The 26,907-nt window shown below is 43.8% G+C and overlaps 1 protein-coding gene across 2 annotated transcripts in view; it reads right to left on the bottom strand.

The window, feature by feature from the left end:
* FRMD3 (FERM domain containing 3) overlaps positions 1-26,907 on the bottom strand; it is a 245,599-nt gene that overhangs the window by 182,553 nt on the left and 36,139 nt on the right. The window contains exon 1 of one of the 2 annotated variants that reach the window (XM_073546029.1): positions 20,885-21,324. The exons of the other annotated variant lie outside the window; for it this stretch is intronic. Within the exon in view, the coding sequence (XP_073402130.1) occupies positions 20,885-21,124 (240 nt within the window). The 5' untranslated portion in view covers positions 21,125-21,324. Of the gene's footprint in view, positions 1-20,884; positions 21,325-26,907 lie in introns of those variants that run through there. 2 annotated transcript variants of the gene reach the window in all.

Here is a 26,907-nt window from a genome sequence, read left to right as displayed (position 1 = left end):
TGTCGGGGTACCTCAGGGCTCAGTCCTTGGCCCCCTTCTCTTCTCTCTCTACACAGCCCCAATTGGCTCAGTCTTTGGCCCCCTTCTCTTCTCTCTCTACACAGCCCCAACTGGACAGACCATCAGCAGATTTGGCTTTCAGTATCATCTTTATGCTGATGACACACAACTATATACGTCATTCCTCGACCTTACCCCCGCTGTACTACAGAACGCCAGTGAATGTCTGTCCACAGTCTCCAACATCATGTCCTCTCTCTATCTGAAACTCAACCTGTCCAAAACTGAACTTCTTCTGCTCCCGCCGTCTACTATCCTCCCTAAATCTGATATTTCCCTCTCTGTGGGTGGCACCACAATAACACCCCAGCAGCAGTCATGCTGTCTGGGTGTTATGTTTGACACCAATCTCTCCTTCACATCCCATAAACAATCTCTTGCCCGCTCTTTCCACTTACACCTAAAGAACATCTCTAAAATCCGCCCTTTTCTCACCATGGAAACAACAAAAACCCTCACTATAGCATTGATCCATTCCCGCCTGGATTACTGCAACGCTCTATTAATTGGCCTCCCCATTACTTGATTATCCCCTCTCCAGTCCATACTTAATGCAGCAGCCAGGGTCATCTATCTGGCTAATCGGTACTCGGACATGTCCGTTCTTCGCCAGTCCTCACCCACAAAGCACTCCACAGTGCAGCACTGTGGCCAATAGACAGAAATGAGGGAGGAGATGTAGGGGGTACATCTCCTCCCTCATTTCTGTCTATTGGCCTAACCGACCGCTGCACTCTGAAAACGACTTTCGAGTAAACTCTGCTCTACCCCAAGAAATTAGGACTATCCACAATTTGCATAGTTTCAGGCGCTCCCTCAAAACACATTTGTTCAGAGCGGTCTATCACGTTCACTAATCACAGTCATTCTATGTGTAAGGCCTCTTTCACACATCAGGTTTTCGCCGTCAGGCGCGATCCGGCACTTTTGACAAAAACCGGATCCGGCGAAATGCAATGCCGGATCCGGTTTCCCCCCCATTGACTTGCATTAGAGCCAGATCGAGCCGGATGGCCATGCGTTTCATCCGGTTTTCGCCGGATCCGGCGTCTGGAAAAAACGGCTACTGTAACGTTTTTTGTCTCTGGCAAAAAAGCCGGACACGCCGGATCCGGCGTGTCCGGCTTTTTCACACAATGAAAGCCTATGAGCGCCGCAATGCGCCGGATCCGGTTTTTTGGTCTGAGCAAGCTCAGTAGCTCTGCCCACAAGACACATATATAAAAGCATGACAGTGGGACCCTCAGCCACACCCAACATGCCACCCAAGACAGCAACCAGGCGCAGGAGAAGGCAGGAGACCACTGCAGCAGCACCATCAGCACCACCACTACCCCAAATGGAGCAGCATGCTGAACAACGGGAGGGGAGTCCAGCAGCAGATGAGAGATGGTAATTATCAAATCCCCCATTCCTCCAAACTAGGGCCATGGAATATCAAGATATTCATTGGCCCTTTGTTTCTCTTTATTCAACAGCCGCCCAAGAGATGCAGCAGCAGCAACAGTGGCAGCACTGGCAGCAGCAGTAACACCACCCACAGGCATGGAGTCTGGCCAGCAGGAAGACAGCACATCTTCTTCTGGGAGCCCTCCCTCGCATCGTCAGCGTTTGACGGTAAGTTTTTATTTCCAAAATCCATCATCTCTGTAATATATGTCTATTCATTGCCTTTTATTTCAAAACAGGAATCACAAGATGAAGAGGAGCTCCCAGAAGAAGGAAGGGGTGGACAGACACCTGGAGTGGGCTCACAATTGGTAATTTTTTTGCATCAAACGCAGAAACACAACATCACACTACACACAACACATAGAAAACAATGTTCTGCAGACCACACACAGCAATCAAATGCCTACATCCAAAGACATAACATTTTTTATTTTCTTCTCTAGTCTTCCCAATCTGGTGCTCGGCCAAGAGGTCCTCGCAGTGCCTCCCAGGGTCTTCGGCGACAGCAACGCGGCGGTCACCAGCGTGTAAGTATAAATATTTTTGCTTTGTTTTTTGCACTTTTTATTTCATTTCTTTTGTGGAGGCTAATTATGTTGTTTTTGTCTTTTTCTTTAACAGCCTTCACAGCGTGCTCCCGACTCTGACGGTGAGGATGGAGGACTCGATGTGGACCACCTCATTGATCTCGTCAGAGAAAGGGAGCCGCTCTGGAATATGGCTGACCGCCGCCACGCTGACCTTATCGTTACCCGACGACTCTGGGAGGAAATCTGTTCGCTCCTTGTGGGCCGCTGGGAGGACCTCGATGTTCGGGCCCAGATTACAGAGTGTAAGTATATACAGTACCGGTTGCTTGATGTAAACCAGTGTTTCCCGAACTCCAGTCCTCGTGGTCCCCACGGATCATGTGTTCAGGATTTCCATTTACTATGGAAATCCTGAAAACATGACCCCTGGGGACCATGAGGACTGGAGTTTGGGAAACACTGATGTTGTATACTAACCACTCCTTTCTCGTTTCAGGGGACAGAATTGTGAAGCGGTGGCGGTCTGTGAGGGATCGTTTCAAGAAGGAGTTCAATAAAGAGATGCGGGCCCCGAGTGGATCTGGAGGACGCAGGAGCAAGTACAAGTACGCACAAGCCCTGTCGTTCCTCCGGGAAACAATGGTCACCAGAAGGTAAATATTACACAGCACATGTGAAAAAAAATGTTTCTATGTAACTTTTTTTTTTCAGCCAGGGCCATACCATGTCACTATTTTAATTGTTTTTTTTTCTCTTTATTCCACAGCACGGTGAGCAGCACTCGGGAGCCTGCACGATTGGACCCTTCTGAGGCGATCCCTGAGGAGACCGGCACCGAGGGACACTTCGACCGCCCCGGTACATCTGCACCTTCCCAGCCTTCCCACACATTCGAACCATCTGTCCCATCCACCAGCACAGGAGCATCGTGGCCGCCTACATTACATGAAGCTGCTGGTGAGGAGATCGCTTTCCCTTTACCCCACCCTTCTGCCCCTGCCACCTCTAGTACACCTGCGGGTACTGGGCGACAGCGGCAGAGGGGTCAGGAAAAGACTTATGCGCCAGAGTTCTTGCATCTGAATGCATCTTTCCAGAACTGTCTAAAAGTCTTGTCAGAGCAAATCTCCGCAGGCTTTCAGCAGATCAACTCCAGCATTCTGGAGGTGAAGACACTTCTGCAAACCATGCATTCAGAAGCAAGATCTTCGCCAAACCACACCTTTTTCAGGTCTGTTGTGGAGCGCATGGAAACGCTCTCTCCTACCCAGCAGATGCATGTAATGCATTCATGCCACGGTGCTCTCCAGCACGTTACCTCCCAACCTCCTCCTCCCACCACAGTAGTTCCTCCACCTGCACCCCCTCCAGCCACTTTCCATCCTCCCCCTCCTATTACATACCATCCACCTCCCCAGCACCAGCCACCTCCCCAGTACCAGCAACCTCCCCAGTACCAGCAACCTCCCCAGTACCAGACATCTCCCCACTTCCAGCAACCTGCCCCGTACCAAACTCCTTCCCCATACAACTTGCCATCAACATCATCTGCTCCTACAGTCCCTGCCCAACCCTCCACTCCACCGCCCACCACCTCTTCTGCCTCCCACATGTCCACCCATTCTGTAGCTTTTTCCACACCATCACCTCTAACTGTTCCTTCCCCACCACGATCCCAGTCCTCTCTCCACACTCCCAGTGTCGAAGTGTCCCGCAGCCCCTCCAGCAGTATTTCCACCCCACACTACACAGGTTTGTAATGTGTTTTTTAATAAAAATTCCTATTGGTTTTAAAACCTTTATTAAAAAGTTTTTTGCACATTAAAAACATTTTACAAAAAAAAAATATTTTAAATAAAAGTTAAATTATCGTTTCACAATGGTTGTCTGTCATTTCTTTCTGCAGCGAACTAAGTTTAAAAAAAAAGGTTAAATACAGGGTATTTAAAAGGTAAAAAGGTATTCAAAACCAGGTATATAACTGTGGGTACATTTTACCTTTTTGCCACAGTTGTGTTCCTGGTTGTGTTTGAAGCAAAGTATTTCACCTAAAAAGTTGTGTTTATTGTTGGTGATTTCCTAACAATGTACACAACTTTTGTTACAAGGTGAAATACTTTGCATAAAACACAACCAGGTACACACCTGTGGCCTAAAGCTAAAAATAGAGACCATGACAAGATAGCCAACTTTGGTTGGCAAAGGTATACTGTTGGTACAGAAGGTACACAAGTTTGGTTAGGGCACAAATCTTTCACACTCTGTCATCCTGCCAGTGTACTCTGCCTTGAGGTGACATAAAGTATAGTGCAAAATTGTCCCTCATTACTGAAACCGTCACAGAACTTCTAGTGGTAATGTCATGGTAATCTTGCAAGGTGGTTTCTTCAGAGGTGTCCTCAATGGAAATGGGTTCCTTGCAGATAACAAAATTGTGGAGTACCACGCAAGCTTTGATCACCTCGTCAACAGTTTCTGTCTTGAGGTTGATCGCAGTCAATAGGATCTGCCATTTGGCTGTCAGAATACCAAAGGTACATTCAACCATTCTTCTTGCTCTTGTGAGGCGGTAATTAAAAATGCGTTTTGTTCTTGACAATCCTCTGCTAGAGTACGGTTTCAAAAGGTGTTCTGACAGCTGGAAGGCTTCATCCCCTACACAGACAAATGGCATAGGTGGACCAGATGTTTGCGGCAGCGGTCTAAGGGGGTGGGAACTGGAAGGTGTTCCATACAGTTTACGCCCCATGGCAGACAGTTTGAAAACTTGAGAGTCATTGGAGCGGCCATAGGCCCCAATATCAACAGCAATAAATTTGTATTCCGCGTCAGCGATGGCCATGAGGACAATGGAAAAATATTTCTTGTAATTGAAATATTCAGATCCCGATCCGGCTGGCTTTACAATGCGGATATGTTTCCCGTCCACAGCGCCCAAGCAGTTCAGAAACTGACATATCTGTAGAAACTTTTCTGAAATTTCAATCCACCTCTCTGTTGTGGGCTCTGGTAAAAACTCTTCAGCTAAGGAGTCCCACAGTGCACGGCATGTGTACTTCACTATTCCAGATATGCAGTGACGAAAGGGATTCTCCAGTTGCAAGAAATCTGTGGGGAATTAAAAAACAATCAATTAGTTTAAAATCACAGCATTACATACCAAAACTCAGCTATAACACTTGGAGATACAAACTACCACCAACAAGATTGCAGTGAAAGTGTGCTCTGATGCGAGCACATCCAATAAATGTGGCTTACCTTAAAGTCACCATCAGACGCTCTGCGGGTGAAACAGAGAAGCGGCAATAGGTGTCTGCTTTTCTTATGAGGTGTGCAATGCGCTCCACCAAGTAATCAAAATTCTCCATTTTCATCCGAACATATCCAAAAAATTTATCCGGGTTTCGTCTAAGGTCCATGCAGAGTGTAGAATAGACCCCACGCGTCATTCTCTTGGCTGTGATGGGGTGGATCCACAAACGTCGTCTACGATGCCTGATGCGCTGCTGTCTCGCTCTCTCCTTCTCCAGAACAATCACCCTCAAACGATTCGCCTCCGCTGTAAAATCCGCCAAATTCTTCAAAATATTTCCAATCACAACATCCATCTTCGCCAGTAACTTGCTCTTCTCTCCAACCTGCACTTTCTCCTCTACAACCTGTCAAAGAAGGGCTGTAGGAACACGCTATATATAGTTTTTCAGTAGCCAATCCCGTTCGGAAGGCCACAAGGGTCAATTTTAAAAACCGGATCCGGCGTAATCCGTCAAAAAACGGAACAAAAACCGGATTAACCGGATGAGACGGATCCGGTTTTGTCTGTCAAGAACAAGACGGATCCGGCAGAAAAACGGATCCGTCACATCCGGTTTTACGAAATATTTGCCGGATTCGGCACGACGCCGGATCGCGCCTGACGCCGAAAACCTGATGTGTGAAAGTAGCCTAAGTGTGCATGTGTAACCCATTCACTATCTCCATCCATCCATCCCTCACTCCCTCAAGATGGCTGGACCATCATTGTAAATACACACCTGTACTTTGTATCTCCCCCACCTCATTGTAGATTGTAAGCTCTCACGAGCAGGGTTGTCTTATTTTGCTTTAATTACTGTATTGTTAATGTTGTTACTTATGACTTGTGTTTTGAAACTGTTAAACTGTAAAGCGCTGCGGAATATGTTGGCGCAATATAAATAAAGATTATTATTATTATTATGCATACAGAAGTTTTAAGTTATTTTGTCCTATTTGTTGATTGTTTTACAAAAAAAGTAAACCAAATGGTCCTAGTTGTGGGCATGTTCTTTACATGAACTGATGAAAACCTTAAAAAAAAACCAGTAAAATTTCAGATTATGAGGTAGTAAAACATGAAAAATATGAAGGGGGGATGGGGAGTAAATACTATTGCAAGCCACTGTAAATACATAATTGTGGCTCCAAAGAGGACCTATGGCTAACAAGCAATTCAGGCAAGAATAATAATAATCTTTTTAGTTATATAGCGCCAACATATTCCGCAACGCTTTACAGTTTGCACACATTAAGAATATTTGATTCCACATTGTTTATTGGTTAGCATTTAGGTGATCTGTTTTGTTGTAGCCACCTCAATCTTGATACTAGCCACCCAAGAGAGAGTTAATTTGTATTAAAATTCCAATGCATGGTTCTTGGTCATGTATCACTGGGTGCGCATAGTAGTTTGTTGCCATGGAAACAGTGAGTTTCTCACTAACATCTAATACAAGCTTGTTGCTAAAGGATGAGTAAATTTGCCCCTTTTGCTTGTAATATACAACTATTGGAATAAACTCACATATCGTATGGTACATTCACAAGTGATCATCCCTCCTCTAACCTGTATAACATCAGGCTGGAGAAACTGACCTCTGACTACATGTACTTAACCAAACAGTCCCCATTGATTTGTATTATACCCATAAGTTATATTATCTATATTTTAAAATGTCTAGATTCTCCAAATCTAAGGTAGACTAAACCAACTATTTCCGTACTCATTCATTGAAGATCAGTGATCACCAGTGGTAGCTAGTAAGCAATATCCAGAATATGTTCTACAAAACACTGTCAATGTGGCTGCTGGCTGGTGGAGCGTGCTGGCAAGGAATACTCAGAAAGCTGGGTCAGGACCAGGAGGGAAAGTCAGGGACAAAAATTGAGAACCAGTCAGGTAGTCAAAATACAAGCTGGGAAGAAGGACAGGAATAAACAGTTGGGGTTGGGAGCTGGGAACAGGAGTGAATCAGAATATGTAAAACTTTATAACGGCAAATGGAACCAGAGTGTTAAGGGCTTTAATAGACTGTGATCCCAATCAAGCAGCTAAGATGGCAATGCTCGGTACCACGAGTCACGTAGCCGCTCTAGAGTCGCCGTGTTATTTGCTACAATGTTGCGGCACTGCCTAGTAATAGTCACAGAAGGAGCGAGTCTGAATATGGATAGAACAGTATGTTGCACTTAATACGTGTAGTACATTCATTTCACAGAGTAGTCATAAAAGACAAGTCAGGTAACACATACGTAACGTCACACAACCACAAAAAAATCAGCACTTTGGCGGACATTCTGGATCCGCAGTGGTCTAGTGAAAAAGCCTTGTAATGAAAGTCATTTGGAAGATCCTCATCCCTTTGAATAGAGGGACAGATTTCAGAGCATAAGTTGGTTTCTAACACACATGGAAAGGCAGTGCCCAGCGCTCTATACAATACGAGCAATGATCCCTTGGCAAATGCTTTTCTAGCAATTTTACAGTAAGTTCAGACTATTTTGGTGCCATATGCCGACTTTACCAAATAGCACAAAATGGCATTAAAATCTCTCAGACTGAAGACCACAAATCCATTTGATCTGACATTGCCTGGGGATCAAAAGTGCATTTGCATGTTAAAATATAGCCATCAAAGCGCAGTAATGGAACCGACAACATAGTGAACACTTGTCAGAAAAACAGCAAAGGCTGAAGATTTCACTGAAGATCCTCCAATCAAATATTCTTTTTGGTACAGTGAATGCCTAGGAGACATGGGAGATTCACTGAAGAAACCGCAGAGACGGAATGCAAGATTCCTCCATAGGGAATTTTTTATAAGCATGTGGTATGATCTTTCCACACTCCTCTACTGCCAACACCTTCTCCTGTTTTTCCGTGTTCCTCAGCAAGCTATCTTTGACAAAGAATATACACACAAGTGCCACTATTACAGCATTGGAGAACATCCGGATCCCTCAGACATAATGGATATTCACATGACAAATAATTAAAATAAATCCCTTTGATAACACTTGGATCCATTATATCTGACCCTGATCTCATAGTAACATAGTAACATAGTAACATAGTTATTAAGGTTGAAGGGAGACTTTGAGTCCATCTAGTTCAACCCATATCCTATCCTAACTTGCCCTAACATGTTGATCCAGAGGAAGGCAAAAAAAACCCATGTGGCAACAGTAAGCTTCACATTCTCATCTCATTTCAGCCCTTATCCCCTTCCGATGGCCATTTGGCTCAAGTCCTTATCTAAGCCAGATCCATTCTTTACTTTAAATTTAGCAACTTTTCAGCTTTTAAATTTTCAAATAAATGGTGTTTAAAAAGCAGAAATAATGCACCAAAAGATTCTGTTTCAGCAAAACCAAGTCCATAACTAAGGATTGTAAGTTTCCAATTATTTACCCGAAGTTACTTGAGTATGTGAAGCAGTATAGGATATGGCAAGCTCAGCCTTTGGTATACAACTTTTTACCGCAAGAAGCTGAACAATCTTGTAATTTATCTTGCACGTTGCATTCTCTATAATTGCACACTGAATGTGCATATGGTCATAAGTTCAGAAACCTTCACACCTCCTTATCCAGGTCTACGTTTTGTGCCCTTTTAAATACACATTCAAATGTTCTAACATCATTTTTACATGCTGCACAATTTGGCTTCTAAGAATTTACGTAAATTATTTGTATCCGGTTGTATGCCCCTGTCTGCATAGTTGCCCTGACTGAGGGCAGCATCTGCTGGATCATCATAAGTGGCATAAAGAACTTTCACCGAATATTCTTCAATATTTTCATCATAAACAATGTTTAAAAGGCTGTCGATAAGTTTGACATGAAATATGTTAGTAGCTACTTTTAGTTAATAAAATTGTGCTAAATTACCGTCTGCAAACTTCATTTCTACATACATTCATTTTCAGACCCAATAATATAAAGTTTGCAACTTGATCCAACTTTTAGAATTTATTCCAGTGGGGGTGTACCTCCCACAAATATAGAATGGAGGTGAGGTTTATGCCTATCCAGGAGGCAGCTATCTTTGCTAGTTTATATCATATCAAAGTACAAATACTGTACTTATTTCCTCAACACGTGCTTTCCTTCTTTTCTACAGCCTATTTTCTCTGCACTCCCTGAGACTGTAGATACTTTCACACGTGTTCACACTGTGGAGATCTGCTTACAAAGCCCTCCTGGATGCTATCCTTAAGGCTGGGTTCACATTACGTTATAGCAGTCCGTAACGCTGCCATTCAGCCCCATTGTCGGGCGCATCGCAAGGCATGCTGTAAAGCGGCACACGTTCGCGATGTGCCGTCATTCAGTGACAGAACCTCGGACGCGGGCTGCAGCGTCTGAGGCTCCGTCACCGCTAGCGCTGATGAAACATCAGCGCTAGCGGTATAGCATAACGCATATCGCGTTATGCTATAGCGTTAACGCAGCCCGTCAACGCTATGCGTTGAACGGGCTGTGTTATCACAATGTGAACCTGGCCTTATAAAACACGAAATTCTTAAGTATGAGCAAAGTTATCTTTATTTAATCTCTTTTACACACAGGAACATTGATATGAACATTAGACCTCAGAAAATATCGAAGAATTCCGAAGTAATAAACTGCTTTTATTTACAAAAAAAAGGGAAATATTCTTCCTTTACGGCAACATGAGGAATAATGTATTTCTAATGTCAGATGCCAGCACAATGTTAATATTCTGTAGTGTCACAATCCAAGTCATTCCGTTTCCCGGCCAAGAGACTGATGTCCCGCTTGTTGTGTTTCCCTATTCATTTATTAGCTGCAGTGTCCTCCTTTTCAAACCAATCACATCCATTCTCCGAAGACTGCAAAGTGACCCTGGAGCTGTTTTCTTCGGTTTAGCCCATCAGTCTACACTAGCAGCACTAAGCCTATTTTTAGGATCTAGATGAAAACAATACTGAATTCCCAGGTCGAAGCGCAGGAAACTCGCAGCGCTCCATTTCCTTCAGATCTCTGACTCGCAACCAGTTGCTGAAACCAAGATACATTTTTAATGATCCCATTACTAATGGATGCGCTCTGTCTAGGCTTACCGTAACAAAAATCAATCGAGCACCATACTATCAACTTCGTCTTCTCCGAGAAGAAATCAGGAGTGAGATCATGGCTGTCAATAGGACAGGGCCCAATCATGTAGAGACAGGTCGCAGTCCACACAGCACCGAAGGGGGAACTCGTAATGCAGGGTCAGCCGTATATAAAAATAGAAAAGAATAAAATAACATAATAATCAGCCAAAAAAAACTGTATTGTGGCTCATTGGCACAGCACTCGAGGGCCATGTAAATCCAACCACTGACTACCTCTACGCAAAGAAAAATCGGATGATAAAATGTTTGTCTTTATTTTCAAATGGATGTCAAAAAGAAAGTACACTGCCAGAAGGCATTCAACTGTATACGAAATGTATACCGTAATTATGGAATCACTCAATTCGGAGGAAAAAATTATGGAATCATGTAAAACAAACCAACAAAAAAACACTCCAACACATCACTAGTATTTTGTGGCTTTTATAACAGCTTGCAGTCTCTGAGGCATGGACTTAAAGGGAAGGTGACATCCCCAAAAAAATTTTTCAGCAATTGAAAAAATGTAAAGAATTAATGTTTACATTTTCTTAAAAAATATTATCATTTGTTTTTAATTTTGTAAAATATGAAAAATAATTTTAAAAAGTTTGGTATTTCCTCTTGTTAACACTAGGGGGAGCAGATACTGAAGTTTGGCACAAAAACCTAGTGTACAACTAGCTCACAATACTGCACTGGAGTAAATATGGGCGGAGTCTGCTGACATGGGTGTGGTGTCACTCCTCTCCTCCCCTTCTGGGTGTTTGCTAAGGGAAAAGAGAGGATGACATTTAGGAACACAGTGAGCAGCCATTTTGATGGGGTCTGCAAAGTTACTGACTGTCTTTGCATGTAAAGTCTGGATCAGAACAGGCTATCAATCAGCAGACATGTTTCCTGGATTTCTGTGGAGCAGACAAGCAGACGGTCCATCCATGTGTATATAACACAGCGTTCTATGTACAATCCCTGGCACCGAACAGGGCGCCCCCCACAGACCAGCACACTGCTCTCCTGAAATACTCTGTGCTGCTGTCACCCTGCTCCTTCCACCATATATCAGGCCCCTGTCGCCTCGCTTTCACACATCGCCAGGACAGGATCTGAGGAGAGGAATGGGGTCTTCGGTCACTGAGGATGGCAGGCAGCAAGGATTCTGGGAGCAGGGTGACAGCAGCACAGAGTATTTCAGGAGAGCAGTGTGCTGGTCTATGGGGGGGGCACAGAGGGAGGTATATGGGGGAGGAGCAGGGTGACAGCAGCACAGAGTATTTCAGGAGAGCAGTGTGCTGGTCTATGGGGGCACAGAGGGAGATATATGAGGGAGGAGCAGGGTGACAGCAGCAGAGTATTTCAGGAGAGCAGTATCACACGGGATAGGATTAGATACACGGCTCAGCAGTCAGTATCACACAGGATAGGATTGGATACACGGCTCAGCAGTCAGTAGAACACAGAAGATTAGACACATGGCTCAGCACTCAGTATCACACAGGATAGGATTAGATACACAGCTCAGCAGACAGTATCACACAGGAGAGGATTAGATACACGGCTCAGCAGACAGTATCACACAGGATAGGATTAGATACACGGCTCAGCAGACAGTATCACACAGGATAGGATTAGATACACGGCTCAGCAGACAGTATCACACAGGAGAGGATTAGATACACGGCTCAGCAGACAGTATCACACAGGAGAGGATTAGATACACAGCTCAGCAGTCAGTATCACATAGGATAGGATTAGATACACGGCTCAGCAGTCAGTAGAACACAGAAGATTAGACACATGGCTCAGCAGTCAGTATCACACAGGATAGGATTAGATACACAGCTCAGCAGACAGTATCACACAGGAGAGGATTAGATACACGGCTCAGCAGACAGCATCACACAGGAGAGGATTAGATACACGGCTCAGCAGACAGTATCACACAGGATAGGATTAGATACATAGCTCAGAACACAGTATCACACAGGATAGGATTAGATACACAGCTCAGCAGGCAGTATCACACAGGATAGGATTAGATACACGGCTCAGCACACAGTATCACACAGGTGAGGATTAGATACACGGCTCAGCAGTCAGTATCACACAGGAGAGGATTAGATGTCCAGCAGATTGCCAAGTGTTTTGAAACAGCAGGGAGCAGCTCCTCCTATGTTTTGCAAGAGCAGGGGCAGCAGCTGGCCATGTGTTTTGGAAAGAGCAGCTCGGTCCCCAGGAGCTCGTCCTGGTTCCTCTCCTACAGCTGGTATGTGCAGAGTGAACATCCAAGCCGTTATGCTAGAACAGTACAGCATCCAGGGCTTGTAATGGAGTGTAAATGGAGCTAAAAGGAACGCACTGAGCTCTAATAAGATGGCGCCTAGCCACACCTACAGCTGTGAATTGAGCTGCCCACAGAGGCGTCCCCAGTTCACTCCTGATGCAGCTGCAATGAAAGAGATAGGGTCGGCAGCCGACTATTGTCTCTTATGCCCGGGGACTGCCATAAATGAGCATGGAAAGTGACGTTCAGCAGCCAGAGAGGTAAGATGGCAGCCCCCAGTGGCTGCATTACTACAGAAAAAAAAAATCCATACACACCACTGAGTCAAGCTTAGGGGACAATATCTTTTTATACTATTTTCTTTTTTACATTAAAATTATGAAAAAACACGGCACCTTCCCTTTAATGAGTGTCAAACAGTACTCTTCATCAATCTGGCTCCAACTTTCTGATTGCTGTTGCCAGGTCAGCTTTGCAGGTTGGAGCCTTGGCATGGACCATTTTCTTCAACTTCCACCAAAGATTTCCAATTGGATTGAGATCCGGACTATTTGCAGGCCATGACATTGACCTTATGTGTCTTTTTTCAAGGAATGTTTTCACAGTTTTTGCTCTATGGCAGGTAGACACAGCAACACTGTCTCTTTAAGATCTTCACTGATTTGTTATATATGCGGCATAAATCATGATGAAGTAAAAATAAACACGGCCCTTTGGGCAAAAACAGGAGAACAAAACAAAGTTGTAACACTAAGCACAGTCGTTGTGGTAGCGGAGATCCACCCGCTCAGGGTTAGCAAAAAACACACGGTTCAGGTTAGCACAAACAGGAACATTTGTCTGGAGTTTGGCCCTCCAGACACACTGAGCACTGAATGCCTCAGGAGGCCGACTAAACCCCAGACCACTCCCTGGGGTGGAGATAAGGTGGACAACCTCCCACCTAATCTAGGGGTGTCCACAAAAACCCAGCACTTAAAATGGCCGATTAACCCCTGGCAACATATCGTGTGCTGGAGCAAACATCTGGGTTTTAAATCACTGAAGCTAATAGCCTCATAGCTTCAGTGAAACGTATTTCGCCTCCAGCACCTTGCAAGTGACTATGTCATTATATATACAGTATATATATATATATATATACACAAACACACACACACATATATTTTAGTTGTTCTTCATTAACAGCATGCTGCCCTCACATAACGCCTGACAGGTCTGTTTAAAAGGAATCTGTCATGTAAAAAAATGCAATTGACTTGGACATATGGGTTTAATCTGCAAGTCAATAGCATTCTGAACCTGCCCAATGCCCACACTTAGAGCCCTGCTGCCAGGAAGAAAGTAACCTTATTCCTTTGGCAGCGTTCAGGTTTCAGTCACAGGGGCGTGTTGTGAATTCGCTTTCTGGCCTACCTCTGGTTACTAGTGAAGGTAGTGGAGCTGGTTATATTGACAGAGGGGTCGCGAGTTCTCTTTCCGGGCTCCCTCTGGTGGTTACTGGAGGTAATGGAGCTGATCTAATTAACAGAGGCCTGCCACCTGATAATGAGGAGGATGACTGGAGAGCTGGAGTTTCTGACTGGATTTAAGAAAGCCAACTCCCTCTATCCCTGCTGGTGATTTTTTCCTGCCTCCTGAGGTCTTAGTTTCCAGCTCAGTCCCTGCAAGCTCAGCTAAGTGTTCTTTTGCTATTGTTCACATTTGATCTGGTTTTGTCTATTTTAGTTTTGTGTGGTCAGCCAGCTCTGGCTGGGGCTGTGCTGAATTTCTATCCTTATGTTACTGCTTGTGCCAGTTTGTTTTTGTCCCTTATTAGATTGGCCTCTTTTTGCTCTGCTTTCAGAATATACCAGAGTGCTGATATAGTGGGTGAAGTCTAGTGACTTCAGTATTTTTCTATCAGACGTGTTGGGCATTTTTTCCAGGGATTTTTGCATGATTGCAGACAGAGTCTTTCCTTTCCTGTCCTGTCTAGTTAGTGTGGGCCCCATCGTTTGCTCAGTCTATTTTCCTACCTGCGTTTGTGTTTTCATCTTGTCTCACCGACAATTTATGTTTGGGGGCTATCTATTCTTTTGGGGTCTGCTCTGGGGCAGTTTAGATTTGCCCTTTCTTGCTTTAGGCTTATTTAGTTCTCCAGCTGTGTCGAGGCATCTAGGATCATCGTAGGTACGCTCCACGGCTACTGCTAGTTGTGTGGATAGGATCAGGGGTCTGCAATCCGCTTAGTTACCAACCTCTCTGGTTTTCTGTGGTTTAGCTTGGTTTTGCTTTTCTCCTCGGTGACCCACTCATAACAGGGGCGGCAACATCGCGGCTTCAGTCACCGCTCGGTGTAAACAGAGCTGCAGCACCTCTGATACTGTCAGCACCTCAGCATTAGCAACAGCTGCCAGTCAGTGCTGGGGGCATGGTTAGAGCCACAGCTCTCTACACACAGAGCAATGACAGAAGCCGCGCTTGCGCCACCCCCGTGTCTGCAATCTGAACGCTACCGGGAGGAATAGAGTTCAATTCCTCCTGGCAGTGCGGTTCTAAGCGCCGGCACTGGGCAGGTTCAGAACACTATTAGCCTGCAGATTAACTCCATATCTGCAGGTTTATAGCATTTTTTTCATGTGACACATTCCCTTTAAAGAAGACCTGTCACTTGCCATAAATATGTAATTTTTGTTTTTGTTTTTTACTGGTGTAAATGTTGATCTCCTAATGAATCAGACATTGATTATTATTATCTTGGTCTTGTGCCTCTCCATTCCACAGATATGGTCTCCTACTCTTTCATTATAAATCTAGTCTTTCTAGCCATATGGGCATGGTCCTCAAAAAGAAACCCTTACAAAAAAGGGTTGAGCGTAATGCCGAATTGACTAAAAAGACTAGATTTACAAGAAGGGATGAGGCTGCCATATCTCAGGAATGAAAAAGGGTTAAAGGTACTCCAGGTGGATGGTGGTGCTTAGTTGTAGGACAGATGCATAGACAATAATGTACAAAAAACGACAACGCTCTGCAGCTGAAGTGAAGAAAATGTTATTGGTCTGTCAGTCTCTCATGTTCAAGGGTACAATATTTCTGCTGAGGATTCGCCAGCAGAATCCAAAGCTATTCTACACGGAATCGCAGCAATTACCAATATGCTGAGAATGTTAAAATGTGCACGGCGTTCATCATTCCAAAGGAGCAAATACCGTATTTTTGGGACTATAACACGCACTTTTTTCACAAAAATTTTTTGGGGAAAATGGGGGTGCATTTTATAGTCGGAATATACTTACAAGTAATGTGGCGGCAGCAGGAGTACGGTGATTCTGTGGCAGTCCGACACTGCAGGGCAATGATCACACTCCCTTCCCAGGCTGATGCGGCAGTATTCGGCAGTGTGCAGTGGTGCGGAGCTCCGTCGGCATTTTCTGAAAGCCCGGAGACCCGCACATCCCCACTGCTGCGATGCGGTGGCCTCCGGTAAAATGGCTGTCGGGTCAGTGCTTGTCCAGATTGAGATCTCGACAACGAGATCTCATCCCGGGATGGGAGTCATATCATCGCTGGACCAACGAACACCCCCTGTGACTACTGATTTTCCCCAGTAAGCTGAATTCAGGACTGTAAGACGGACCCCCAATAATTTTTTTTACATATTTTCCTTCTGAAAATTTGGGGTGTGTGTTATGGTCCAATGCGTCTTATGGTCTGAAAAATAGGGTAAATGTTATAAAACATACCCTGCTGAAATGCACTACTGCAAGAATGCCGGAGGAAGTGCATGTCTAAATTGGGAAAAAAAAATCCAATACATATGGGCTCATTCAGCCAGACATAGAAAACTGTATTTGGCATTTAATTGTAGGAATCCTGTACCACAGGACTGGCGTATAGCAAATGTGGTGACAATATTCAAAAAGGGGACAAAAACTGAACTTGGAAATTATAGGCCAGTGAGCTTAACCTCAACTGTGGGTAAAATCCTGGAGGGTTTTCTAAGAGATACTATACTGGAGTATCTGAAGAAGAATAATCTCATGACCCAATATCAACATGGGTTTACGAGGGACCGTTCCTGTCAGACTAATCTGATAAGCTTTTATGAAGAGGTAAGTTCTGGACTTGACCAAGGGAATGCAGTGGACGTAGTGTACATGGACTTTTCAAAAGCTTTTGATATGGTGCCACACAAAAGGTTGATACATAAAATGAGAACAATAGGGACAGGGGAAAATATGTGTAAGTGGGTTAAGAGCAGGCTCAGGGATAGGAAACAAAGGGTGGTTATTAATGGAGCACACTCGGACTGGGTCACGGTTAGCAGTGGGGTACCACAGGGGTCAGTATTGGGCCCGCTTCTTTTTAACTTATTTATTAATGACCTTGTAGGGGGCATAGAGAGTAGTATTTCAACATCTGCAGATGACACTAAACTCTGCAGGGTAATCAATACAGAGGAGGACAATTTTATATTACAGGAGGATTTATGTAAACTAGAAGCTTGGGCTGATAAATGGCAAATGAGCTTTAATGGGGATAAATGTAAGGTCATGCACTTGGGTAGAACAAACAAAATATATAATTATGTGCTTAATTGTAAAACACTGGGCAAAACTGTCACTGAAAAAGACCTGGATGTATGGGTGGACGACAAACTCATATTTAGTGGCCAGTGTCAGGCAGCTGCTGCAAAGGCAAATAAAATAATGGGATGCATTAAAAGAGGCATAGATGCTCATGAGGAGAACATAATTTTACCTCTATATGAGTCATTAGTGCGCCCACACTTAGAATACTGTGTAAAGTTCTGGTCTCCGATGTATAAGAAATACATAGCTGAACTGGAGCGGGTGCAGAGAAGAGCGAACACAGTTCTGGTCTCTGGTGTATAATACATAGCTGAACTGGAGCGGGTGCAGAGAAGAGTGAACAAGGTTATTAGGGAACTGGGGGGTCTGCAATACCAAGACAGGTTATTACATTTGGGGTTATTTAGTTTGGAGAATCGAAGGCTTAGGGGTGATCTTATTACAATGTATAAATATATGCGGGGACAGTACAAAGACCTTTCTAATGATCTTTTTACACTTAGACCTGTGACGGGGACAAGGGGGCATCCTCTACGTCTGGAGGAAAGAAGGTTTAATCATAATCACAGATGTGGATTTTTTACTGTAAGAGCAGTGAGACTATGGAACTCTCTGCCATATGAGGTTGTAATGAGTGATTCCCTACTAAAATTTAAGAAGGGCCTGGATGCCTTTCTTGAAAAGTATAATATTACAGGTTATATGCACTAGTCTCCTTGATATTGTGTTGATCCAGGGAGCTAGTCTGATTGCTGTATGTGGAGTCGGGAAGGAATTTTTTTCCCCAATGTGAAGCTTACTGTTTGCCACATGGGTTTTTTTTGCCTTCCTCTGGATCAACATGTTAGGGCAGGTTAGCATAGGATATGGGTTGAACTAGATGGACTTAAAGTCTCCCTTCAACCTTAATAACTATGTTACTATGTTACCACGAGTGTACAGTCCATTCTGCAGGCACAATGTTATAGAGCTCGCGGAGCTGACTGCACTCATATACAGTTTTGTGAGAAATTATACAGTATATCCTGCGTTTTCATCATTTAATCTCTGCTCTGTCTGGTATTTAGAGTCCAGTGGGCGGTCCTATCAGTGACTGACAGCTATGTTTGTATAACGATGCATAGGGAGGAAGTTGTTAGTCACAGATAGGACCGCCCACTGGACCAAAAGTCAGCCACTGATAGGACATCCCACTGGACCTAAAGTCCCAGAAAGAGAAGAGGATTAAATGATGAAAACACTATAAACCAGTCTACTCAGCTTCCCGTTCTATAACATGGTGCCTGCAGATTGGACTGTGTTTTCATTTTCTTGGTGACATGTTCCTTTTAACTTGTTAATGTAAAACCAGATGCTATTTGGATGTAATACAGATGTCAAAAACTGATGCACAGATGTCCTATGGATTGCATATACAAAATACGGGACGTCGGACGACAATGAAAACGGATGGGAAATCGTCCGGGGTTTGGGGTCTTTTTCATAACAAAAACACAGACGATTCAGACTCCCGTGAAACTGGCCTTAGGTCTAGTGTTTGTGTACCTCTACACATCATGGCTGTCATGTCTGTGTAAACAAGCCTAATAGGCCACATATCCATTTGGATAATACCTTCTATCATTTTGCCAAGGGGAAGCATTAACAAACATGAAGGAAGTGAAGTCTGTTTAGTGACTCATTCATTCGTATTGCTGGAAATCATGAAGGACTGCTGGAGGCAAAGGAAAAGCTTGGCCTCTGCTGAAAGCGAGCCTGTCTGAGCCCACTATGCTCACTGACACCTTTTTCACATTTCTGTCTGGAAGCTCATTTTTAGACTATTTCAGAAAACGGCTAAAAACAGCAACCTAAGTTAAAAATAGTCAAAATGAATAATAAAGTTGTAGGAAATAAAATGCTGCCAAATTATGTACTTGCCATTTAGATAGTCACAAAATAAAACACATCTTTGGTCATTTAGCGGAACTCCGGAAAGTTACAAATCAACCCACGGCCGCAGCTTTTCCTGGAAGAATCAGGGTGGGATTACACTGCTAAATAGGAAATATGGAAAAGCGCAATATCAAAGGAGAGGCGCCATGTACATGCTATTTTATTGCTGAGATGGGATGTATAAAACGGACTTTTGTTACTAGTAATTATGATAATGACACATCAAACATCACACAGAGATATGTAACAGACACTGGTGGGTGTAAAAATCTTCTCATCAAGCTTTATGTTCCATGGTCTGTACGGTTATTAAGTATTATTTGGCTTGGTCACTAAACTGCAAAGCAATATAACAAAATTGATCATTATATGTTCACACCCTTTAGGAAAGTTAAAGGTGTTGTCTGGTTCAAATCAATAAGTCTGCAGTCACATGAATAACCGTGCGCTGCATGGATTCGCCAGTTTCAGACCCCCGACCGGAGGGTATATATGAGTTATACATACTCCTGGTCAGGGGGCACAGCCTTGCTCCATACACTTGCATTGTGACGTGACCGGCAGTGGGTATGGTCGACTAGAGGGCACGGACTTCCTCCATACGCTTGTATTGTGATGCGACCGGCAGTGGGTATAGTCGACTAGAGGGCACAGACTCCCTCCATACACTTGCATTGTGACGTGACCGGCAGTGGGTATGGTTGGCTAGAGGGCACGGACTCCCTCCATACACTTGCATTGTGATGTGACCGGCAGTGGGTATGGTCGACTAGAGGGAACGGCCTTGCTCCATACACTTTTATTGTCACGCGACCGGAAGGGTATGGTCAACTAGAGGGCCTGACCTCCCTCCATACACTTGTATTGTGATGAAGCCGACAGTGGGCGTGGCTGACTAGAGGGCATGGCCTTCCTCCATACACTTGTATTGTGACGCGGCCGGTAGTGGGTATGGTCAACTAGAGGACATGTCCTCCCTCCATACACTTGCATGGTGACATGACCGGCAGTGGGTATGGTCGACTAGAGGGCACGGACTCCCTCCATACACTTCACAACATTATATATTGCCTAGATATGAGGCACTTCCAATTATCAACAAATCATACAAAAAGGAATGGAAGCTATATACCATAAAATCAATAAAGTTTTATTAGGAATGAATTAAAAATGCCTTATAGCACAATACAATACATATGGGGGCAAAAAAATGCAAAAAGAAATAGGCCTTAAACACCAGTATATGAGGTTCAAAGAGATAAATATATATACTTGTATTCTATTATTGATCCATAAAGGTGTCCCCAAAAAAATAATAAATAATAATTAATGGAGAAAATAATTATAACGCTTCCAAAAGGAATAACTCCTAAAAAAGGTCAATATATGAATAAATAAATAATAATAGATCTTATGTAAAAAAAAACCCCATTGAAATCAGCTGACTCCTAATCCTGAAATGGCTATGATAGCCATATGCCGTATAAGTGCAAAGTGCAGTATACAGACTGACATGCTATACAGGGTAGTGCATAGTGCAATGAATAAACATGCTGGCTGGATAAGGCAAAGTATATAGACTGCCAGAAAGGAAAAGGAAAGGGTTACTGCTGATAAATGGTATACCTGGAAAGCCGCGGCACCCTTGACACGCGTTTCGCGGCTAAGCTTCTTCTTAAGGGAGTGTGCTCCCTCCATACACTTGCATTGTGAAACAACCGACAGTGGGCGTGGCCAAATAGAGGGCACGGACTCCCTCCGTACACTTGTATTGTGATGCGATCGGCACTGGGCGTGGCCATCTAGAGGGAACAACCTACCTTCATACACTTGTGTTGTGACGTGATGGGCAGTGGGCGTGGCCATCTAGAGGGAGTGGACTCCCTCCGTACACTTGTACTGTGACGCGATCGGCAGTGGGCGTGGCCATCTAGAGGGCACGGCCTCCAACTATACACTTGTATTGTGACGCGGCCAGCAGACTTATCGGTTTGGTCTGGATAACCCCTTTAAGAAGGTAATCTGAAATAACACATTATTATAAAATTAAATACAGTTTCTAGGTTAAGTCTTTATGATGATATCTTTTTGTTTCTATACATATAATGAAAAAAAAGCATAGAAATCTTGCAGATTTTTTGCAGATACCTATTTTCTCTTGCTTTGTATTAAAAAACTGCATGTCAAATAGATACCAGGAATCTGCATCTCGGGAGTAGGAAAAGCTGCTTAAAGGGAACTTGTCAAAAAAAATGCTTTGTGGCTGCAGAAATTGTGTTTAACTTGTGTAGCCAGCTTACTGCAATCATGGCAATGGGGAGAAAATGAAGTTTTGTTCTCCTTGCTTTCACTCGCTCCTAAGATTGTGCAGTGTACAGATCTAGTAGTGATAATGAGTGATCACTATACTGTGATTACTTCCCCCCCCCGCACACAACCTGTATACACCAACTGCACAGCAGGCTGTCAATCAAAGTGCCAAGGAGAGATTACAGCTGCGCTCACTGTGTAGCGAACAGTGCCATGTCACTTAGTGAAGGTATTATTACAGTGCAAGAGAAAATATTGTATTCACCAGCTTAAACACTAGTATATGAAAATACATAAAATATAACTTTTATTCTATACTTAAAAACAGTATATAGAAACAATACATTCTGGCCAAAAGGTCATCTCACACTTCTAAATGCTTACTCAGTATGAGAGACTGCCAATATCCTACAATTAAACTAATGAATCCCTACCTTGCGGTGGAAGTTGGCACCCTACAATCAGCTCACCATCGGCTATCCCTTACTGACCCTATAAGGAACTTCAGCAAATAAGGGAATATAAAATAACTGAGATAACCACAGGTGACTTAGGAGCTCCATTCCTAGTACAGGGGTTGGACAAAATAATGGAAACACCTAACGTTTTGGCATCATAATCTTCGAACATGTTATAAACATGCAAACCGTGACATATGGTAATGTTTTGTAGTTTATTATTTGTGTTATGTGATATGTGTATGTAATTGTTTTGCAGAATTGTCAGAACATTGATGAGAACCTGATACCAATGGCAGAGCTCTCGGATTTTCAAAGCGCCCAAATTGTTGATGCTCGCATGGTAGGCGCTAGTGTAACAGAAAGTGCCCGAATGCTTGGCGTGTCAGTAATGACTGTGTTTGAAAGAGAAGGAAAAACGTCCGCAGCAAAGCACAGGTCCGGCCGAAAGTCGAAGTTGACTGAGAGAGACCGTCGGACTCTAAAGCGAGTTGTGAGAGAGGTTCGCAAGACCACGGCTTCGAAAATCACTGCTGAGCTCAATGAACACCTACAGAACCCAGTTTCCACGAAAACTGTTCGTCGAGAGCTGCACAAATCTGGATTCCACGGAAGAGCTGCAATTAGAAAATCGCTGCTCTCAATGACAAATGTTTCCAAGCGTTTAGAGTGGTGTAGAAACCTCCAGAATTGGTCCCTCAAGCAGTGGAAACATGTGATCTTCTCAGACGAATCATCGTTTACCCTATTTCCGACCTCCGGCCAAGTGTACATTTGGAGACAACCGAAAGAAGCATTCCATCCAGACTGCCTTCTCCCAACTGTAAAACATGGCGGAGGTTCTGTGATGATCTGGGGTGCTATTTCGTGGAGATCCGCCGGGCCAATGATATCCCTTCATGGAAGAATTAACAGCCGTGATTATTTAGGCATTTTTGGCGACCAAGTGCATCCTATGGTTCAAGCACTGTTCCCGGAGGGGAACACCAACTTTCAGGATGATAATGCACCAATTCATACAGCTAGAATCGTTCACGCATGGCACAAGGAAGATTCTAAGGAAGTTGAGCATCTCAACTGGCCCCCACAATCCCCAGACCTCAACATTATTGAGCATTTATGGTCGATTTTAGAGATTCAAGTTAGACGTCGATTTCCACCGCCATCGTCGCTCAAAGAAATGGAAGGTGCTTTAACTGAAGAATGGGCTAAAATTCCTTTGGAAACAATTCACACCTTGTATGAATCCATACCTCGGAGAATTGAGGCTGTAATCACCGCAAAAGGTGGACCTCCACCATATTAAACTAACTTTTGTTGATGTTTCCAGGTGGTTGATGTTTCCAGGTGTTTCCATTATTTTGTCCAACCACTGTATGTACAGGATACCACAATCCCAAATAAGCAAATACATATACAGATGGAGCATATGAGTATTGTCCCGATATTGAGTTGACACACAGAAAAAATAATATCAAAACCCCTAATACATATGTTCAGTGGTTACTGACAAGGTAATGTATGCCGAAAAACCAACTCCCAGCATATACTGTACAGCTCTGAGTTTGGAATTGATACACACTTCTCGTATCCAATTGCTCGAGTTACTTTTAATGAATTTGTTGGGCAGACATTGCTATGTCTTACCCCAGGTCCTTTGTAGGTTAGCGCATTTTGGCGCAGCTGACCGAAACTGCAGTGAAAATGCAAAAAGTCAGAAAGTTTTTGCGTAACTTTGTCCTTGGCAAAAAGTCGGCAACGTTGGAAGATGTTTTACGAATTCTAGAGTAAACACCATGATGAATGAGGACCAAAATGTTTGGTCGCGCATGGTCCAATTTTCTATGCATGCAGATAAGGGTACGTGCAGACGTTCAGTATTAGGCAGCGCTTTGGAAGCAGCACATGTCCGCTGCCGGCTTTTGAACGCAGGTGACTCCTCTGTGATCATTGAACCGTGCAGAATCACAGCGTCCTATACATTGTACGGGTGATATTTATGCTGCGGAGACTCGTGTCTCCGCAAGATAAATAGACATGCTGCGATCTGGAAAGATGTGCCGCATGTCCATCTCCGAAGGGAAGCCCCTCCACTATGCTGTAACATCTGGATGCTGCGGATGTACGCAACGCCCAACCCGCAGCGATTACTGACCGTGGGAACATACCCTAAGGGTCTGTGTACACACTGACGTTTCATCACGTTTATTTCTGTGCAGATTTGTCACAAAACCTGTGGGATGTCCTAGAACCACTGTGTGTATATTATATATATACTGTATACATATATGTGTACTTCCACACACAGAAATCATAGGCCCATAGCTTCACTACTGGAAGAAACAACATGAAGCTAGAGGACCAATAAATACAGTGAAGTATGGTAACTCCCTAGACATTGCAGCTACCCATCTGCTCAGATTTTTCCAGCATAAAAAGGTCTTGTTATTATTAACATGTTTTAATTTGTGAAAAAGTCACTCCATTAAAAGAGAAAATGCCTCAAAACATCCATAGTGTTACTGTCCAGCACATGATGGCAATCACATGTGAATGATCTGCAAAGCATGGAAGTAGGAAGAAGTTTTGTATCGAAAACTAATAAGGCTATGTGCACACATGCGGAATAGCCACGGAAATTTCCGCGGCAATTCCGCAACTCCCTGCCACGGGAAAATCGCGGGAAATTCGCATGCGTTTTACCGCAAAAACTAGCATTTTGCAAGCGTAATTAGCTTGCAGAATGCTAGCATTTTCCAAGCGATCTGTAACATCGTTTGGAAAACTGAGTGACAGGTTGGTCACACTCGTCAAGCATAGTGCTTGACGAGTGTGACCAACTTTTTACTATTGAGGCTGCTTATCAAGTATCAATAGGAAAAGATAGGATGTTAAAAATAATAAAAAATGTTATTCTCACCTTCCGACGGCCCCCGATCTGCTCTGCGGCATCTTCCGGTCCCAGTAATGCTTTGCGCGAAGGACCTGCGAGAGCGCGACGTCATCACGATCATTCGCACAAAGCATTACTGGGACCGGAAGATGCTGGCAGCGTGGTGAGAGGCGGGAAGGACTCCGGTGGCCGTCGGAAGGTGAGAATAACAATATTTTTTATTTTATTGCTATTTTTTACAGGATTATGGTACCCAGGGCCTGAAGGACAGTCTCCTCTCCTCCAGACCCTGGGTACCCCATCCGCACATGAAGGGCTCACTTTACGCATGGTGGGCATAGCCACATTCGAAAAATGAGTCATTCAATGCAATCCTATGGGTGCGGAATCCCCGCGATTCCGCAAAACGAATGAGCATGCTGCGGATTTTCCCGCTATGCGATTCCACAGTGGAAAAATCTGCAGCATTAGCACAGCATTGCAGAATCCCATAGGATTGCATGGGATGTGGGGCTTTTTGCGTTTTCGCGGCGATTCCGCATGTAAAAAAAACGCTGCGAAAATGCAAAAAAAGTGCTACGTGTGAACACAGCCTAAGTGATCTACACAGGCCACTTATTCAGGCACAAGGTGGTCTGGCTTCATAATTGTGGCCACTGTCTCTCATTAGCAGCAAGACCTTTTTCATGGGTTAGAGCCTGGGGCTAACATTACATGATAATCCAATATTGATGGTTTGTGCCATCAATATCGGCAGAGCCGCTGAGCTCAGCTACTGGCTGCAGCACTGTCAACGTGGCATCACTGGTGCAGCCTACATACAACCACCGAAGCAGCGGCCAGAGGCAGCACTGGACCCCAGAAGACAGCTCAGTTGTTCCTTTTTCCACCTTGAGGCTTAATTTTTAGAAAATAACCCTTTAAACAATCTGAAGAAGGTATCCCACCTACACAATCTCAAATGGCCACTGTGGGCCCTCTATCTCCAAATACGACAACCAATAATACCAGAATAAAGGCTATAATAGGCATTAAAATACCATATTTCAAACTCGTATAGCAGGAAGGAAAGGCAGATCTGATGGCCCTTTATTACATACACAGAAATAATGTTAATCCCCTATACAAACCACCACTACATCACTACAAGTATGCTTAGATCACTAACAACCATTTACTGGAATACCAATATAATCAAATATATTTAACAATAGGAAATGTGTACATGAGTATAAAATACCGATAAGATAACATTTCAATAAACCACACTTATCTCCACAATGAAAATCCCCCACGAAGAGACAACAGCACCAGATATATCATATTCAGCATTCAGATAATCTGGTAAAGATATTAAACAATGCATATGGCCACAAGAGAGCAGCAATCTTAGTCACATATGTTGACATATGGGCTCGGGTGAAGGGAGGGCACAAAATTAACCTTTACGTGCATTTCACCATTCCACCAAGGCTTAGTCAGGAGATGCACCGTACATGTTTTAAGATCTGTCTTCCTCACCTTTCTCCTGGTATTGCATAATATACACTACCGTTCAAAAGTTTAGGGTCACTTAGAAATTTCCTTATTTTTTAAAGAAAAGCACAGTTTTTTCCAATGAAGCTAACATTAAATGATTCAGAAATACACTCTATACATTGTTAATGCGGTAAATAATAATCTTTATTTTTATATAGCGCTAACATATTCCGCAGCGCTTTACAATTTGCATACATTACCTTCACTGTCCCCGATGGGGCTCACAATCTAAATTCCCTACCAGTATGTCTTTGGAATGTGGGAGGAAACCAGAGTACCCGGAGGAAACCCATGCAAACTCCTTGCAGATGTTGTCCTTGATGGGATTCGAGAACCCAGGACTCCAGCGCTGCAAGGCTGCAGTGCTAACCACTGAGCCACCATGCTACCCCTGGTAACTATAACTATTGAAACTGGTGAAATGACTATCCTAGCTGCAAACATCTGGT

This window comes from Dendrobates tinctorius, unplaced genomic scaffold (assembly GCF_039654945.1).
Source record: "Dendrobates tinctorius isolate UK_male_01 unplaced genomic scaffold, ASM3965494v1 ptg000144l, whole genome shotgun sequence".
Taxonomy (NCBI): Eukaryota; Metazoa; Chordata; class Amphibia; order Anura; family Dendrobatidae; genus Dendrobates; species Dendrobates tinctorius.
Note: the sequence above shows the minus strand (reverse complement) of the source record. Positions and strands in the feature narration are given on the sequence as shown.